The 17060-nt window shown below is 40.4% G+C and overlaps 1 protein-coding gene across 35 annotated transcripts in view; it reads left to right on the forward strand.

The window, feature by feature from the left end:
* ANK3 (ankyrin 3) overlaps positions 1–17060 on the forward strand; it is a 341257-nt gene that overhangs the window by 304877 nt on the left and 19320 nt on the right. For 13 of the 35 annotated variants that reach the window (XM_068197131.1, XM_068197128.1, XM_068197134.1 and 10 more), the window contains 6 exons: positions 1985–4561; positions 7790–8386; positions 10308–10382; positions 11232–11363; positions 12364–12507; positions 15954–16041. In XM_068197131.1, the coding sequence (XP_068053232.1) occupies positions 1985–4561; positions 7790–8386; positions 10308–10382; positions 11232–11363; positions 12364–12507; positions 15954–16041 (3613 nt within the window). Of the gene's footprint in view, positions 1–1984; positions 9671–10307; positions 10383–11231; positions 11364–12363; positions 12508–15368; positions 16042–17060 lie in introns of all 35 variants that reach the window. The other 22 variants (XM_068197112.1, XM_068197117.1, XM_068197118.1 and 19 more) reach the window with 5 other exon arrangements.

The following is a 17060-nucleotide window of genomic DNA, read 5'->3' on the forward strand; positions in this document are numbered from 1 at the left end:
TGAACAGGTTATTAGTTCTTTTCAGAATCATTTTGGGGTTTGTTTCTTGAACTCAAGACTCTATGAAGTTCTGGTGAAGGTTAGCAGCTACTGCTAATTAAATCTTCATAATAAATAATAGTATTTATAATATCTTCATAATAGTTGATTTAATGAAGTACATTTTGGGGAGTTTTTGGGGGTGGAAAGAAAGATGTTTATTTCCACTTAAAAATATTGTAGTAAGGAAAAGTAGGCATTTCTTGATTTAGTCTGTGCCAGTCAGGCCTAGTACTCAAGCTCTCTTCAACATAAATGTTCTTATGAAGTATCACTAGCCATCCACACTGACTTCTGGGCTTTGATTGGCTTATATAGGACCAGCACATTTCTCCTTGCAGGATATGGACCTGTGGTGCACTGAATATTCACTATTTTATAGGAATGTGTGTGCTGTAACAGTTCAGTGTTAGCCTTGTTGAGCTTCTTTCACTGTGAGTTCCTGTCTGTCTATAAGACAGATGAAGCAGGTTTGACAAATTATTAGTGTAACTTCAGAGAAAGGTATGTTGATTTAAGTTCTTTAGATATTTTAGCTCCATTTCTAATTCCAACTTTAAAGAAAAAGAATTCCTCAAAGTTGCTTTCAGTGTCAACTCTCTGAATGTTATTGCTGTATCAGAGGATATGTTTGTGCAATGGGATTCCCAAAAATACCTTCTGACATGAGTGCCTCCTGTGATGCAACATGTGATTGATGATGATTCTGTTCAAAATGCCTATGAATAAGCTGAGAGTTCTGGGGGATGATAACATTTAACAGGTTTGTCCTTGCTAGGAATTTATTTCATAATCTATTTTTCTTTGACTGCTTTTCTAATGTTACCTTTTGAGAACTGTAAAGTTGAACAGGTCTGTCTTTGAGCTGATACAAGAAATCTCCTCAAAAGGTACCAAGACACTACATCTTGTAGAAAAAGTGTACTCTTCTTTTAATGACCTCTTGTGAAATTATTTTGTAAGGTTTACGTGTTTGTGCTTAATACACCATACAAAATGTATTAATCTGTGTGCTCGTTCTGACATGACATTTGTGCATGAATAAAAATTGACTCAGTTGCTTTGCCTGCTCACGACTATCATACATCATACTTGCCATATTTCGTTTACAACATATGCTTCTTAAAATCATTTCATGTAAAGTTTTACTTTAATTTTTACCAGACAAAAGGAATATTGCATGAGAAACAAATGCATATGTTCCTTTCTTTCTTTTTTCTTTTTTTTTTTTTAGTATTGACTCAGAAAAAGCTCTTGCTCTTATTGGCTTTGTGAATGTGAAGCATATCCGAATTGTGCATGGAAGATATAGATTTGAATTTATTCCAGTTGCTTCACAGTTTGCACATCAATTGCCTGTCACTTAAAGGAATTTTGGTTTCTGCATGAAATAGTTCTGAAGTGGTTTTAAAAAATATTTTAGCTATATAATGTCATTTTACACAAGTTTATATTTTTGTATAGGATCAAATCTGAACAGAACAACAATAGAAATTATTAAACAGATAATTCTAATAGTTGCACAAAGCAGAGACATACCTAAACAGGCAAAATAAAGCTGATATGAATATTTCAGAAGTAGCACATCAGAAAGTCAATAGGAAGTAAGAGAAGAAATTTTGATGTGGCTTTATTTTTACCTTATGGATTCCTTTTGTGTGTTTTCTATTCTCCAGTGTTTGCAGATTTGGTTGCTATGTGCTTTCTGTCTTTCATTTCATGTTGCTTTTTGGTTTGGACCAGTTATCAGTATATGGCTCGTTCCTAATTTTTTTCTTTCCTTTTTTAAAATCTTCTTTTGCCTCTTTCATCCCAACTCATGCAAACAATTGTACTTGCTTTTTGTAATATTACAACGTTTACTGACCAATTTTCTTCTCTGGTCTCTCTGTTTTTCAACCATTTTTGTTGATTTTTATGTTTGATTTTAATTTAACAATTTAAGAAACAGTTGAACGGAGTGCAGGAGCAACAAGATCCCTACCTGCTACTTACTCATACAAGCCATTCTTTTCAACACGGCCATATCAGTCATGGACAACAGCTCCAATTACAGTGCCTGGGCAAACCAAATCAGGCTTCACTTCCTTATCAAGCTCTTCCTCTAACACTCCTACAGCTTCCCCATTAAAATCAATATGGTCTGTTTCTTCTACTTCTCCAATCAAATCCACGTTAGGAGCTTCTACCACATCTTCAGTTAAATCTGTTAGTGATGTAGCATCTCCGATTAGATCGTTTCGGACAATCTCTTCGCCAATAAAAACTGTGGTCTCGCAGCCTCCCTACAACATGCAGGTTACTTCAGGCTCTTTCATCAGAGCTCCTGCAGTCACAGAAGCTGCCAGTCTCAAAGGGCTGGCCTCCACTACCACATTCCCCTCTCGGACATCTCCAGTGACTACAGCAGGCTCTCTCTTGGAGAGATCATCCATAACCATGACGCCTCCAGCATCCCCCAAATCCAACATTAGCATGTACTCTTCGAGCTTGCCACTCAAATCGGTCATTACATCAGCATCCTCACTTTTATCGTCCCCTCTAAAGTCAGTGGTGTCACCTGCTAAGTCAGCAGTTGATGCTGTTTCATCCACTAAAGTTATGATGGCCTCGTCTCTCTCGTCGCCAGCAAAACATGTAGCTGGGCACACAGATGTACCCTTGCTCAATGGGTCTGTCTCACCTCTGAAATATCCATCTTCTGCCAACTTAATAAATGGATCGAAAGCTGCAGGTGTTTTTCAAGACAAGATCTCTGCAGCTGCACATTCTGCAGCTTGTGCCGCTAACGCAGTTGCTGACACGGCTGAGAGAGTGTTTTCAACAGCTACAACAATGTCATTTTCTCCACTCAGGTCATTTGTGTCTTCAGCACCATCAGCTTTCCAGTCAATGAGAACTCCTCCTGCGGGTGCTTTGTACACAGCCCTTGGGTCAATATCTGCAACTACCTCATCAGTAACTTCATCAACAATAACAGTGCCGGTATATTCTGTAGTCAATGTTTTGTCTGAACCAGCATTAAAGAAGCTCCCAGAGTCGTCTTCACTTACAAAATCAGCCGCTGCATTACTGTCACCTATTAAAACATTGACTACAGAGGCACGCACACAGCCTACCTTTACTCGAACTTCATCTCCAATAAAATCATCCTTGTTTTTAGCACCCTCTGCTCTCAAATTGTCCACACCATCTTCCTTATCCTCCAGTCAGGAGATACTGAAAGATGTTGCTGAAATGAAAGAGGATCTGATAAGAATGACTGCAATATTGCAGACAGATGTCGCAGAGGACAAGCCATTCCAACCTGACATACCAAGAGAGGGTAGAATTGATGATGAAGAGCCCTTTAAAATTGTTGAGAAAGTAAAAGAGGACTTAGTAAAAGTTAGCGAGATTCTGAAAAAGGATGTGTGTTTAGAAAGTAAAGGGTCGGCTAAAGTACCCAAAAGTGATCAAGGACACCTGTCTGAGGATGACTGGGTAGAGTTCAGTACAGAGGAGATTGATGAAGCGAGACAGCAAGCTTTGACAAGCCCTCCTATATCTGTTCCAGAGAAGGTCCAAATTAAAACTAAAACCATGTCGGAAAAGGATTATAGCTTGTCAAAAGTTATTGATTACTTAGCAAATGATATCGGTAGCAGTTCATTAACAAACATAAAGTACAAGTTTGAAGAGGGGAAAAAAGAAGGTGAAGAGAGACAAAAGCGCATTTTAAAACCAGCCATCGCTTTGCAGGAACATAAACTTAAAATGCCTCCAGCCTCCATGAGGCCTTCAACTTCAGAAAAGGAGTTATGTAAAATTGCAGACTCCTTTTTTGGAACAGACACTATTTTAGAGTCTCCAGATGACTTTTCTCAACATGATCAAGATAAAAGTCCCTTGTCTGACAGTGGCTTTGAAACGAGGAGTGAAAAGACACCCTCTGCCCCACAAAGTGCTGAAAGCACTGGACCAAAACCACTTTTCCACGATGTGCCCATCCCTCCTGTCATTACAGAAACAAGAACTGAAGTAGTTCATGTTATCCGCAGCTACGAACCATCTTCGGAAGATATTCCCGAGCAGAAGGCAGAGGAGCTACCAGCCTCAAAACCTTCCCCTACATTTACGGAGCTGGAGCAAAAACCTTCTGGGTCCATCAAAGAGAAGGTTAAAGCTTTTCAAATGAAAGCCACTGGCAGTGAAGAAGATGACCATAAGTGCGTGCTTAGTAAAGGTGTCCGAGTAAAAGAAGAAACTCATATCACTACAACAACGAGGATGGTTTATCATAAACCTCCATGCACAGAAAGTACCTCTGAAAGAATTGAGGAAACAATGTCTGTTCATGACATAATGAAAGCCTTTCAGTCTGGACGTGACCCATCCAAAGAACTGGCAGGTCTGTTTGAACATAAATCATCAGTAACATCCGATGTTAGCAAGTCTGCTGAAACTTCACCACAACATGCAGAGAAGGACAGCAAAATGAAACCCAAACTGGAGCGAATAATAGAGGTCCATATTGAACAAGGTAATCAGGCTGAACCTACTGAAGTCATTATTAGAGAAACAAAAAAGCATCCAGAAAAAGAAATGTATGTATATCAGAAAGACTTACCTCGGGGAGATATTAACTTAAAAGAGTTGGAAAAACATGATGCTTTTCCTTGTTCAGACGAACAAGGTCAGCAAGAAGAAGAGGAGCTTACGGCCGAAGAGTCACTTCCTTCTTATCTGGAATCCTCTAGAGTTAACACTCCTGTGTCCCAGGAAGAAGACAGTCGCCCTAGTTCTGCTCAACTCATGTCTGATGACTCTTACAAAACACTGAAGCTTTTGAGTCAGCACTCAATAGAATACCATGATGATGAGTTGTCAGAACTAAGAGGGGAGTCTTACAGGTTTGCTGAGAAAATGCTTCTTTCAGAAAAGCTAGATGTGTCTCATTCTGATACTGAGGAGTCAGTTACTGACCATGCTCTACCCCTTAGTGCAGAGTTACAGGGGACTGATAAACGATGCAGAGAAAAAGTAGCTACTGCCCCCAGAAAAGAGATTCTCTCCAAAATCTATAAAGATGTATCTGAAAATGGTGTAGGTAAAATGTCTAAGGAGGATCATTATGATAAAGTGACAGTGTTACACTATACTGGAGATGTTAGTAGTCACAAACATGCAATGTGGATGCGCTTTACTGAGGACAGATTAGACAGAGGTAGAGAAAAGTTGATATATGAAGACAGGGTGGACAGGACTGTTAAAGAGGCAGAAGAAAAACTGACTGAAGTATCCCAGTTTTTTCGGGATAAAACAGAGAAGTTGAATGATGAGCTACAGTCTCCAGAGAAAAAGCAGCATAAAAAAAATGGCAAGGAAATACATTCTAGCCAGAGCTCTGCCAGCAGCAGCCCTGAGAAAGTTCTGCTCTCTGAATTGCCATCATCTGGGGATGAATGGAGTAAGGTGAAGCAGTATGCACATGATGGGAAGTGCTTTCCCAAGGTGGATGAAAGAAAAGCATCCAGTTTGCCCAGCAGTCCTGAAAAAAGGATATATGTGCAACCTGCAGAGGACTCTAAACGAACTATGGAACACAAAGGAAGTGCTCAGCAGACTGGAGTGCCTGAGACTGGGTTTCAGCTGAAGCAATCAAAGCTCAGCTCTATTAGGCTTAAATTTGAACAAGGTATAACTCCCAGAAGTAAGGATGTAACTCAAGAAGAAAAAAAGCTGGATGGTCAGTCCAAAATTCCAGTAAAAAAATTGCAAGAAAGTAAGTTACCGGTGTATCAGTCCTGTTCAAGAGAGAAGCATGCAAAGCAAATAGAGGTCATTGATGGGAGTACAGCTTTGCAGAAAGAGGTGAAAATACAGGAAGACCTTGTTCCAGGTAAAGGGAAAGCTGTGGAAGACTCTCGTGCTTCAGACACACAAAGAACTGAGATGAGGAAAGGCGTGCCAGAATGTTTTTCAGAACCACGGGCAAAAGACCTGGCATATGGCTCAGACTCAACAACGAAGGGACACTGGGACAAAAAAATCTATAGGACGTGGGAAAGTCCTGGAACTTCTAACCATAAAACACAGAAGGAAAAGCTTTCACATGTGCTGGTTCCAGATGCAGTAAAAGAAAACCATGTTGATCATGCTGAATCTAAAACTGACCAAAAAAGTGAATTTATCACTGTGACTGAGCACAAAGTGGCCTCAAATGGAATCCATTCAGAAGAAGTGAAGGAACTGACTGTAAAATCCCCCTCAAAAAGGGTTTTATACAGAGAATTTGTTGTCAGGGATGGGGAACGTAATGGTGAAGTGGCTGATAAAATATCCAAAAGGAAAGAAGAAATTGCTGTGTCCCATATTCCAGTCAGAATTGTTGAGGAGAAGAGAGCCATGCTTGATGGTGTCTATGAACTTTCAGCTAAAGTATCCCAATCAGCTGTGATTCAGGAGAAAGTTGAAAGACAGATTGATTATGTGGAAGATGAAAAAATAAAGCATTCAGAAGTCAGAAAAGTTACCAAGCAGCAGAGCTCAATAGGTCTAAGTCCTCCTGCTGAGGAAACAGAGCTATCCCCTAGCAAATCACCAGATTCTTTAGAATGTAGCCCAGGAAAGGAATTTCCTTCAAGTGACATAGTTGACCCCAGTGCTAGTGATTACTTGAATAAAGTTGCACCACTAGTAAGCACTGAGGGAGTAAAAGAAATTAAGACCTTGCCTGTTTATGTCAGTTTTGTTCAAGTAGGAAAGCAATATGAGAAAGAGGTGCAACAAGGAAGTATTAAAAAAATTGTCAGTCAGGAAAGCAAGACAGTACAAGAGACGAGGGGGACATTTTACACAGCCAGGCAGCAAAAACAACCTCCTTCTCCACAAGGTAGTCCAGAAGATGACACGCTAGAACAAGTGTCCTTTATAGACAGCTCTGGTAAAAGCCCTTTAACACCAGAAACACCGAGTTCAGAGGAAGTGAGTTATGAGTTTACATCTAAAACACCTGACTCACTAATAGCTTATATCCCAGGCAAGCCCAGCCCTATACCTGAGGTGTCTGAGGAGTCAGAGGAGGAAGCAGAGGCTAAGTCAACATCTGTGAAACAGGCAGAGGTTGAGGAACCACAGATTGACAAAACATTACCTAATCTTATAAATAAGGACTCTAACAAAAGACCCAAAGGTAACAGAGTTGCCTATATTGAATTCCCTCCTCCTCCACCACTGGATGCAGATCAAGGCGAATCAGAAAAGAAGCCTCATTATTCCACTGAGAGTGAAATGGAGATGACTGAAGTGAATTTGCAAGATGAACATGACAAGTGCCAACTGGCTGAACCTGTCATCAGAGTACAGCCACCTTCTCCTGTACCACCGGGAGCAGATGTCAGTGACTCCAGTGATGATGAATCCCTCTATCAACCTCTTCCGCTTAAAAAGTATACGTTCAAACTGAAAGAGCTGGAAGATGATCAGAAAGAAACCTCAAAACCCAAAGCCCCTGAAAAGATTGAGAAACAGAAAGAGTTAGGACATCCCACTTCTGGGAAACCCAATGAGTTTGACACTGGGCTTGATTCACCCCAGAATGATGTAGTGCAAAATGGGAGTAACAATGACCAGTCTGTCACAGAGTGTTCCATAGCAACCACTGCAGAATTCTCCCATGATACCGATGCGACAGAGATTGACTCTCTTGACGGTTATGATTTGCAAGATGAAGATGATGGTTTAACTGAGAGTGATTCTAAACTTGCAGGTCCGGCAGTTGAAACCAAAAAGGACGTATGGACTACAGAAGGCATTCTAAAGCAGACTGATCGCTGCTTTAGCCAGAGTAAGCTTGAAGTCATTGAGGAGGAAGGCAAGGTAGGCCCTGAAGAAGACAAGACACCTTCAAAAGGTCCATCTTCTGACAAAGCTGGAGATAAGAGCGATAAGAAGTCAGGGGCACAGTTTTTCTCTTTGGAAGGCAGACACCCTGACAGGACTGTATTTCCTGACTCGTATTTCAGTTACAAAGTAGACGAAGAATTTGCAACACCTTTCAAAACTGTGGCCACCAAGAGTCTAGATTTTGACCCGTGGTCGAATAACCGAGGTGACGATGAAGTGTTTGAGACTAAATCAAGGGATGATGAGGCTAAGCCATTTGGTCTGGCAGTGGAAGACAGATCTCAAGCAACAACACCTGACACAACACCAGCCAGAACTCCAACAGATGAGAGTACGCCAACTAGCGAGCCCAACCCCTTCCCATTTCATGAGGGGAAGATGTTTGAGATGACTCGCAGTGGTGCAATTGACATGAGCAAGAGGGATTTTGTTGAAGAAAGACTCCAATTTTTTCAGATTGGTGAGCATACTTCTGAAGGGAAGTCAGGGGACAAGGGGGAAGGGGATAAAAGTACAGTCACTGCCATCACACAGCCACAGGCAGGGGACAGCACTGTAGAAACAAACCTAGAGAGACCAGTAGAAACAACAGCAGTTGAAAATAAGCCCGGCATCCAGGCCAGTGGAGATTGCATGGAGCAAACACTTGGTAGTAACTCACTGGAGAAATCATCGGCAGCAGTAAACGCTTCCAAAGTTGATCCCAAATTGCGCACACCAATTAAAATGGGAATTTCTGCTTCCACCATGACTCTGAAGAAAGATGGCCCTGGCGAAGTGACAGATAAGATAGAAGCTGTGATGCCAAGTGGTGAGGGATTAGAAAATGAAACTGTAGCAATGATTGCGAGTTCAGCTTCTAGCCAGACGAGCTGTAGGCAAACAGAAAACACTGATTTTCCAAAAGATAATTTTAATAACAACAACAATTTGGATTCATCTGCTGTCCCTACAGATGATATTACCTGTAATGTAGTGCTAAAAGAACATTTGGAACCGAAATGTTCCCTCCAGAAAGCTAATCAAGCGAAAAGCACTTCAGGAAAAGGTACAGGGACAACACAAGGACACAGAGTAAGAGATAAACAAAAACCCCACGGAGAGCAGCAAAAGTCAACAGAGTTGGTAGGAGCTAGAGGAAAATCAAAGCTTCCTGTAAAGGCCAGCTCAGTAAAACAAGTCTTTTCCCAAAATAATCTCCAAAGCAATACAGGGAGTAAAGCGAAAGAGGCTAGTAAGCCTGACAAAGCAAAACAAAATAATTCTTCTCCCTGTCTAGAAGCAAGGTCTAGGATTCCTGTAAAAAACACACATAGGAGTAATCTAGCTAGAAGAACTCCAGCCCTGCCAAAACAAGAGCAGGTAGAGAAAGAAAAACCAAAACAACTTCCTTCTAAATTACCAGTAAAGGTAAGATCTACCTCCGTCACCATGACAACAGTTAAAATAAAGAAAAATCAGCTTAGGGAGGTATGTAAACATTCTATTGAATATTTTAAGGGAATTAGTGGTGAGACATTAAAGCTTGTGGATCGTCTTTCTGATGAAGAGAAAAAGATGCAGTCAGAGGTCTCTGATGATGAAGAAGACAGTACATCAAGGAACACATCTTTATCAGAAGCTACTCAAGTTTACCTGCCTTCCATTACACCGAAGTCTGCTAGAGACATGAGAACAGAGGCAGCATCTATAAAATCAAAGATTGAAAAGGCCGACAGTGAGAGGAGGAGGAGTAAGAGGACTGGTGAGAATGAAGGCAGTCAGGTTTCTGGAGCTCTCATGGCTCACCTCGTGGAGATCAAGCCTAGTTTGTAAAACTTTCAACTTGTTGATCCTAGTGCATGAACTGTTGTGATTGCCTGTGGAGTGACTTAACTGTAGTTTTCATTCTGTCATTGTCATTTGTATGTGCTGTCTTATTCTCTTTTTTCTTCCTTCAAACAAATTCTGTACTGTAGAAAGCTAGTGAAGCATGCCAAAGACATTCATGTACTCAGAAATTGGTGTAACTCAGAAATTGAAAGATGTCTTTTGTGACAGTATATTTGTTCTGTCAAAGTAGAGAAAATAGACAATAATCTGGCCTTGGTGGTTTTCACCAGTAATTGAACAACTTGTCTACAGTCTAACAGCTAGATTGTCAGCATGTTTGGTTTCATTACACGACATCATGTAGTTTTACATTTTGGCTTTACACAGGTGAAAATCTAAAAGCTGTTAAAAGATTTTGTTTTGTAGGTTATTAGGTCACACAACCATTCTAGTAAACAATATAAGCACTGTCAACTTAGTCAATTAAAGCTATTATTTATAATAAACTATTATCCGGTATTGTGCTTTTCTGTGCAAAACCTTTTTAATTGAGAAATTGTAAATCACAGGTCCACAGAGTCCATGTGAACGGACAGATATAAGGATGGCAATTGTAGCTGATCACCTAGGACTTAGCTGGACAGGTAAGTTTTTCTGCTTTAATATTGAAACCAGTCTTTGCTCTTGTATTTTTAGGTATTCTCTTACCAAAAGATGCAGCAAGACTGCATCAGGCTCTCCCAAATTCACAGCCAGACCTGCTACCCAAAACGTGCAATGTATTGCTGGGCAAAGATGCCTAATAGGAAATTATTCCTTGATCTTTCAATGAATCAAAAAGAAACTCAGAGAAAATAACTAAACGGTTTTACTGGTAGGATGTTCTCCCAGGGAGCCGAGATGCTCTACCAGCCTGGGCTCAGGGCTGCCTTTGAGGTATTTCCTGTCTCTGGATAGCAGTTTTCCCCAAGCCCTGGTTGCAGGGAGCCCAGCAACCAAGCAAGTCGCTGCTGGAGGCTCTGCCCACCTGTAGCCCCCTATGTTAGTGGGCAGAGCTGCCCTTCCTGGGCTCACAGCTGCAGCAGCCAGCTCTGCCAGGGCTCAGGTGACGGCAGCACCAGTGCTGAACTGCACAGGGTGCTCCCAGGGGAATAACAATCAGGGGAAATTAACAGAGTTTATAAATTAGCAGTGATGAGGCAACCTCCAGGGAGGGCTTTTTCATCACGTTTGAGTGGCTTACTGAGTAGAAGTGTGATAAACGCTCCCAGAGATGATTGAAATTCAAAATGGTGTCTTAGGAAGTTAAAGTATGGGCATATAATGCCATGTTCATTGTTATCTGTAAAGTTTGTGGCAGCAAGTTTTGTTGATGTCTCTGTGACCTATGAAAGTTAGTATTTTTAAACTTGACAAGACAATTGAGGGATTTGTGTTTTCCTTGGTGTTTTTGAGTATGTTTTCTTTTCTCTCTTGTTTTTTTGTCTTTATAGAACTGGCAAGAGAACTGAATTTTTCTGTGGATGAAATAAATCAAATCCGTGTAGAAAACCCAAATTCTCTTATTGCTCAAAGCTTCATGTTATTAAAAAAATGGGTTACCAGAGATGGGAAAAATGCTACAAGTAAGTTCAAGTAGTTTTATTGTTTATAAATTATAGCCCATTTCATCTGTTGCCAAGTAGAAGAAAACATTATGAATATCCTTCACAAACCATCAAAGAAAAAAGAAGTTTCAGTTACATTTTTACCAGGAGTCACAAATATGTCATTTTTATTCACTATATATGGAGAAGGAAATGATCTGTTCTCCACATCCATAATTGATGGGACAGGTAATGAACTTGAGCTCCAGTAATGAAAATAAGAGGCAAAACTTTACAATAGCATGGAATGTGGAACATGGAAATGACTGCCTGGAAATTTAGGTAGTCTTACAAGTATTGCAGGTCATAGGAAAAGACTAAACTTCTTCCTATGAGGAGTGATGGGGACACTGATTCTGTGTTGGTGATTCTGGATTTATCTGTACATTTCACTTGAATTGCCCAAACTGAAAGAGAGGGGTTGATTTTTGTGGGGTGTTAATGGTGTTCGTTACCCTTCTCTGATCCACAAACTCCTACGCACCATTTGAGTCTCCTTTGATCTCTTTCACTGATTTCCAGTATTACTGTGTTCTCACAACAAGATTATTGTAAATGAGATTTCATTATGTACTGCAGGAATAGCCTTATATGCATTATTACCTACATGACTGCCTATTCTGCCTCAAAACAGAATGGTAAAAGAATTTTTACACTCCCTTTACACTCCAGTAAAAGGGTATTTTGTATCAGTAGTAAGTAAATATGTTCTTTAAGAACTATCTGACCTTATTCTTTGTGCCTTTTGTGTTGTAATATAATTATACTTGGAGAAAGTGTAGACTCTTAATAGATGTGTATCTTGAATAAGTAGGCAGCTGAATGACTGCTCAGACAAATGCTGGGGTTTGCTAGAACCAAAGGCATTGGGACATGCCAGCAATTTGTAAGTAATGCAATGTGAATGTAATTGAGAAAAATGATCACACAGTTCTGCAATGCTGAACCTTTTTCTGATGTGTTTTATTTTTTTTTTCAGCTGATGCCTTAACTTCTGTATTGACAAAAATTAATCGAATAGATATCGTGACCCTGTTGGAAGGACCAATATTTGATTATGGAAATATTTCAGGCACCAGAAGTTTTGCAGATGAAAATAACGTATTTCATGATCCCATTGATGGTAATTGAATTCTGTAGTCATATTTAATTCAATGACCATATTTAATTCAGTGACCAATTCAATGTCCAATAATACAATAATGTTGTATAAACTAGACTTTAAAGAAAGATTGTAATTTCTACAGGAACAATAATTTAGAATGTGTAAAGGGGTTTTCTTCTCCTAAAGCACGATGTAATAGAATCATAGAATATCCTCAGCTGGAAGGGACCTGTGAAGATCGAGTCCAGCTCCTGGCCCTGCACAGGACAGCCCCAGGAATGTGCCCGAGAGCATTGTCCAAACACATCTTGGAACTCTTGCAGGCTTGGTGCTGTGACCACTTCTCTGTTCCAGTGCCTGACCACCCTCTGGGTGAAAAACCTCTTCCCAATATCCAGCCTAAACCTCCCCTGACATAGCTTCCTGCTGACTCATGTTCAGCTTCCCATGGGCTGGGGCCCCCAGGTCCCTTTCCACGGGGCTGCTCTCCAGCCTCTCATGCCCCAGCCTGTACACACAGCCAGGGTTGCCCCATGCCAGGTGCAGAACCCGGCACTTGTCTTTGTTAAACTTGTACGGCTGGTGATTGCCCAGCCCTCCCTGCCTTGGAGGTGTCCACAGCTGCTCCCAATTTCCTGTCATCAGTAAGCTTCCTTAGTACACCTTCAAGTCATGCATCCAAGTCATTTATGGGGATATGCAGCTTGCACATTAATATCTCAAATAATAAGTGCAGAGTCACACAAATGTGTGCCTGAGTAAACACTGGTTCCCACCAGCCTCAGGGTCACTTGACAAGGCCAAGCTTTTCTCCTGCAGCAGTTGTCCTTTGAGGCTTGCCCGTGTCTGTTTTTTAGGTACTTGGTATTTAATGCTTGACAGTTTACCTGGAAATATGTATATTCTTTGGCTTCTTGTCTAGATATGTAGTAGTAAAAACTCTTAAAGAAAAAAAAAAAGGAAGAACAAGGGGAAAAAAGTGCATAGTATTTACATGCAATAAATTAATGGGCAATTTACTTCCAAGCCTCTTTGAGACCTGTGAACATCGACTGCTTTATGATTTTCACTTGGACCATTTCTCCAGTGGCAGTAGAAAAATAAGAAAATTGGTTTTTAGTGCATGAATGAATATATTTTTCAATCTGCTAATGGGCAAAGTTTTGTAATAATTTCCTCATGGAAGCTGTATCAACTGAAAGCAGAACTGTGCAGGTTAAATTTGTGTCAGATTAAAAGCAAAAATGAAATTCTCCTTGTAAAACAAAATTTCCACAAAAGTGCTTATTATTTATCAGTATATTGAAGATGCTAAATGTTGACTTTTTCTTGTTTCAAATGTTAGATAACAGGCACTGGATTATTACTATGATTTTATTGGCTTGTATTATAAATAGCTCCTTAAATAAGATTTTTTTTTTGTAAGTAGCATTTGTTTTGGTTTTTGTAATTTGTTCAGTTATGTTTTGGCTTTCTCTGTATTTTAATAAGGTTTGTTTTTTTTCCTTCAGAGCATATGAGCTCAGTGTACCTCCATTATTGAGCAGCATTGCTGGTCATTGAATCATTGCATTACAGAAATAGTTTTCTGTTGACATTTTAAGAAAGTTGCTCTTGAAATGTTGATTGAGCCTTTTAATAGTAGCATCAATGTTTTTATGAAAAAAGCGCTTCTCTGCAGTTGCTTTGTGTCTCTCCTCTTCTCTGAACCTTCCTCAAGCTTCCTTTCCTCACCAAGACCAGACCTCCTTTGCCTTTCTCTCGGCTGGTTCAGGAAACAAAGCCCCAAGCCCTGTTGATGCACCTCCCCTTGCAGGCAGCACACTGTCCAGTTAACCCCACAGCATGTGTTTTTTCCTTTCTTAGGTTGTCCAGCCTCATTTGCCAGAATGCGAACTTAAGGTTTTGTTGCCATTTTGTTATGTGTATATTCAGTTTAATCCTTATGTATGGGGTTTTTTTCATGTTTTCATCAGTTTTTCTTTTCTCTTTATTTGATCAGTGTATCTGATTGTACCAATGTCACCAAGATCACCTCAATCTTCAAGATCACCAAGATCTCCTTACTCACCACAGTCCTCTCACCCGAATAACTTCACTGTACCTGAAATATTCATATAGCTCTCCCTTGCTTGTTCTTTTATCCCTTTGTTAACTTCCTTACTTTAGTTTTTTTATCCTGCTGTGTACTTAGATCTATCTTTTAGTATCCTCATTAGGATCCATTTCTATTCTCCATTCTTCAACTAGTCCATTCTTGTACTCTGTGGTTAGATTGGAGGTAGATGCTAATAACACTGTATTTCTGGTATTGTGTATTTTTATATAAAAGCATATTAAAAATGTGGACCTGTTTTAGAAAGAATACCTACTGACAAAAAAGTGGCTGTCCTATATTATGATCTACTGCTGTCTTTAAAATCTGTTCCTTAAACTTCCAAATTAAAAAAAAAAAAAAAAAAAACCAAACAAAAAAACCTTGGAAATAAAGATTTACACAATATGACTGCAAGAGATTGTCTTGTGTGCAAAGGGACAACCACCCTTGTCCACATTTAATTTTTTGCATGCCCATAAGACAATCTGCTATAGCTTGAAAATGTTTCAAATGGCAGAACAAGCAATTGCTGAAAACTTTACAGACTCTTCAAAAAAACAGTCAGAAGTACTGGCTTCACTGTAATATTCACTGGCAGTACCCATCTTTGTTCCATTTCTTTAGGACAAAGTAACAAAATCTATCAGAACTGCATTGGTTCTTATACACCTGCACCTCCTTGTATGTTTCATACTTTATGTAACCCATGAATCATTTGGCATTTGCTTATTTGTTGCTCCACGTTTCATCCCAGTCAGTCCAAATGTGCTGTCTTCCTTAGGTTATCCCTCCATTCAAGTGGAACTGGAAACTCCCACTGGGTTGCGCTTCGTGCCGCCCACCCCTTTGCACCAGGACGATTTCCTTAGCGACACCTCTAGCCTAGAGTCACCCCTTAGAACTCCCAGTAGACTGAGTGACGTGTTAGTGACCTCCCAGGGACACGTAGATGGTACAGCAGCAGCACCGCCAGTGGTGACTGAAGAGGACACTTCACTGGATGACAGCAAAGTTGATTTCTCAGTGCCTAGAGAAGGAACACCTAAAGATATTTCCGTAGGCGAGAGCCAGTTGGAGGAAGTGGACCTTAAAGATTTTCCGCGGTATCTCGGTAGTTATGGCGGGATATCCAAAGATGCTAAACAAAGGCAGAGTGAAGAGACTAGTAAAAGAGGAGTGAGGACTGAACAGCCTGAGAGAGAAAAGTCTGGTACTGATGAGGAGATGACGGCAGAAAAGTTTAAGTCTCTGTTTGAGGACATTCGTCTGGAAGAAGGAGCTGAGTCTGAGGAGATGACGGAAGAGAGAGTGTGGTCAATTCTTAAAGGTGTTCAACAAGCAGAACGCGAAATGTCTTCAATTACAGGTTGGCAGCCTGACTCCTCCAGCGTCTCCGAGGCGCCGACGTCGGGACGCAGGATAGGCGGCAGCCTGCTGGATCGCTTGGACGAGAGGTGAGCACCCCGAGCTGCAGTGTGTGTGTCAGCAGGCTGCCCACGCTGCCGCGGCCACCAGCAGCACTGCTGTTCTCTGCTCTGTGAGAACATGTCTATTTTCTTAAATATACATTTAAAAGAAAATCTTGATTTGGCCTCAGATATATTTGTCTTTTAAAATGTGTATTTATCAGGTATCATTCTCGATATAGGCATTTGAGAAGTATTTCATATTATCTTTAGCAGGTAATGTTTCGTTCCATATTCTTTATCTTGTATATTTCTATTTCTAATTCATCTCAGTGGTGCACAGATGTAGCTGGAATCAAGAATATTATCTGAAACCATGATACTACATTACTCTTATTTTTGAGCACCTTTATAGTAGTCATCTTTTCCATTTACATCTCTTTGCCTTCCCTCAGATAATTGTTACTTTTCCCATAAGCCAATTTTTGAATTGTCACTTTTTATAACACTTACTTCAAGCATATTATCTCATGCTAATTTACTAGACTTTTTAAAAGACGAGTTACAAGGCATAAGAAGGTAAGGATGGCGATACCAAACCCGCCTAGTCCTGTGTGTTGTCTCCCAGCAGTGGCTGCAGAGAAAGGAGAGGGGATCTATGTGCTGCACTCTCCCAAGCTCCACTTGTCTTTGGCATAATGACCTGCTGAGAGGGATGCTTTCTATTTATTTATCCTGAGTGCTTTTGTCTTGTACAAGCTTTTCCAGTTGGTCCTTGGACCTCCTTAAGCTTTGAACATTGACAATATGTGTTGTGCTGTTCAGCCCTACTAGTGCCCACTAGGCAAGGGGTTCCTGTGATCACTAATTGAAGGAGCCAGGTCTGCAGGAGCTATAAATCAGCACAGAATGATTATCTGCACAGTGATCATTTGTCTGCCAGCAGTTTACATCCTCTGCATCTTTGACTCAGGATGTTTTAAGGTTCAAGGTAGCATTAGATACTCTCTTATCAAATCCAGTGAGAATTCGGTCACTGATTTCAGCAAATGCTGTAAAGCACTTGA

Source organism: Anomalospiza imberbis, chromosome 8 (genome assembly GCF_031753505.1).
Source record: "Anomalospiza imberbis isolate Cuckoo-Finch-1a 21T00152 chromosome 8, ASM3175350v1, whole genome shotgun sequence".
Classification (NCBI taxonomy): Eukaryota; Metazoa; Chordata; class Aves; order Passeriformes; family Viduidae; genus Anomalospiza; species Anomalospiza imberbis.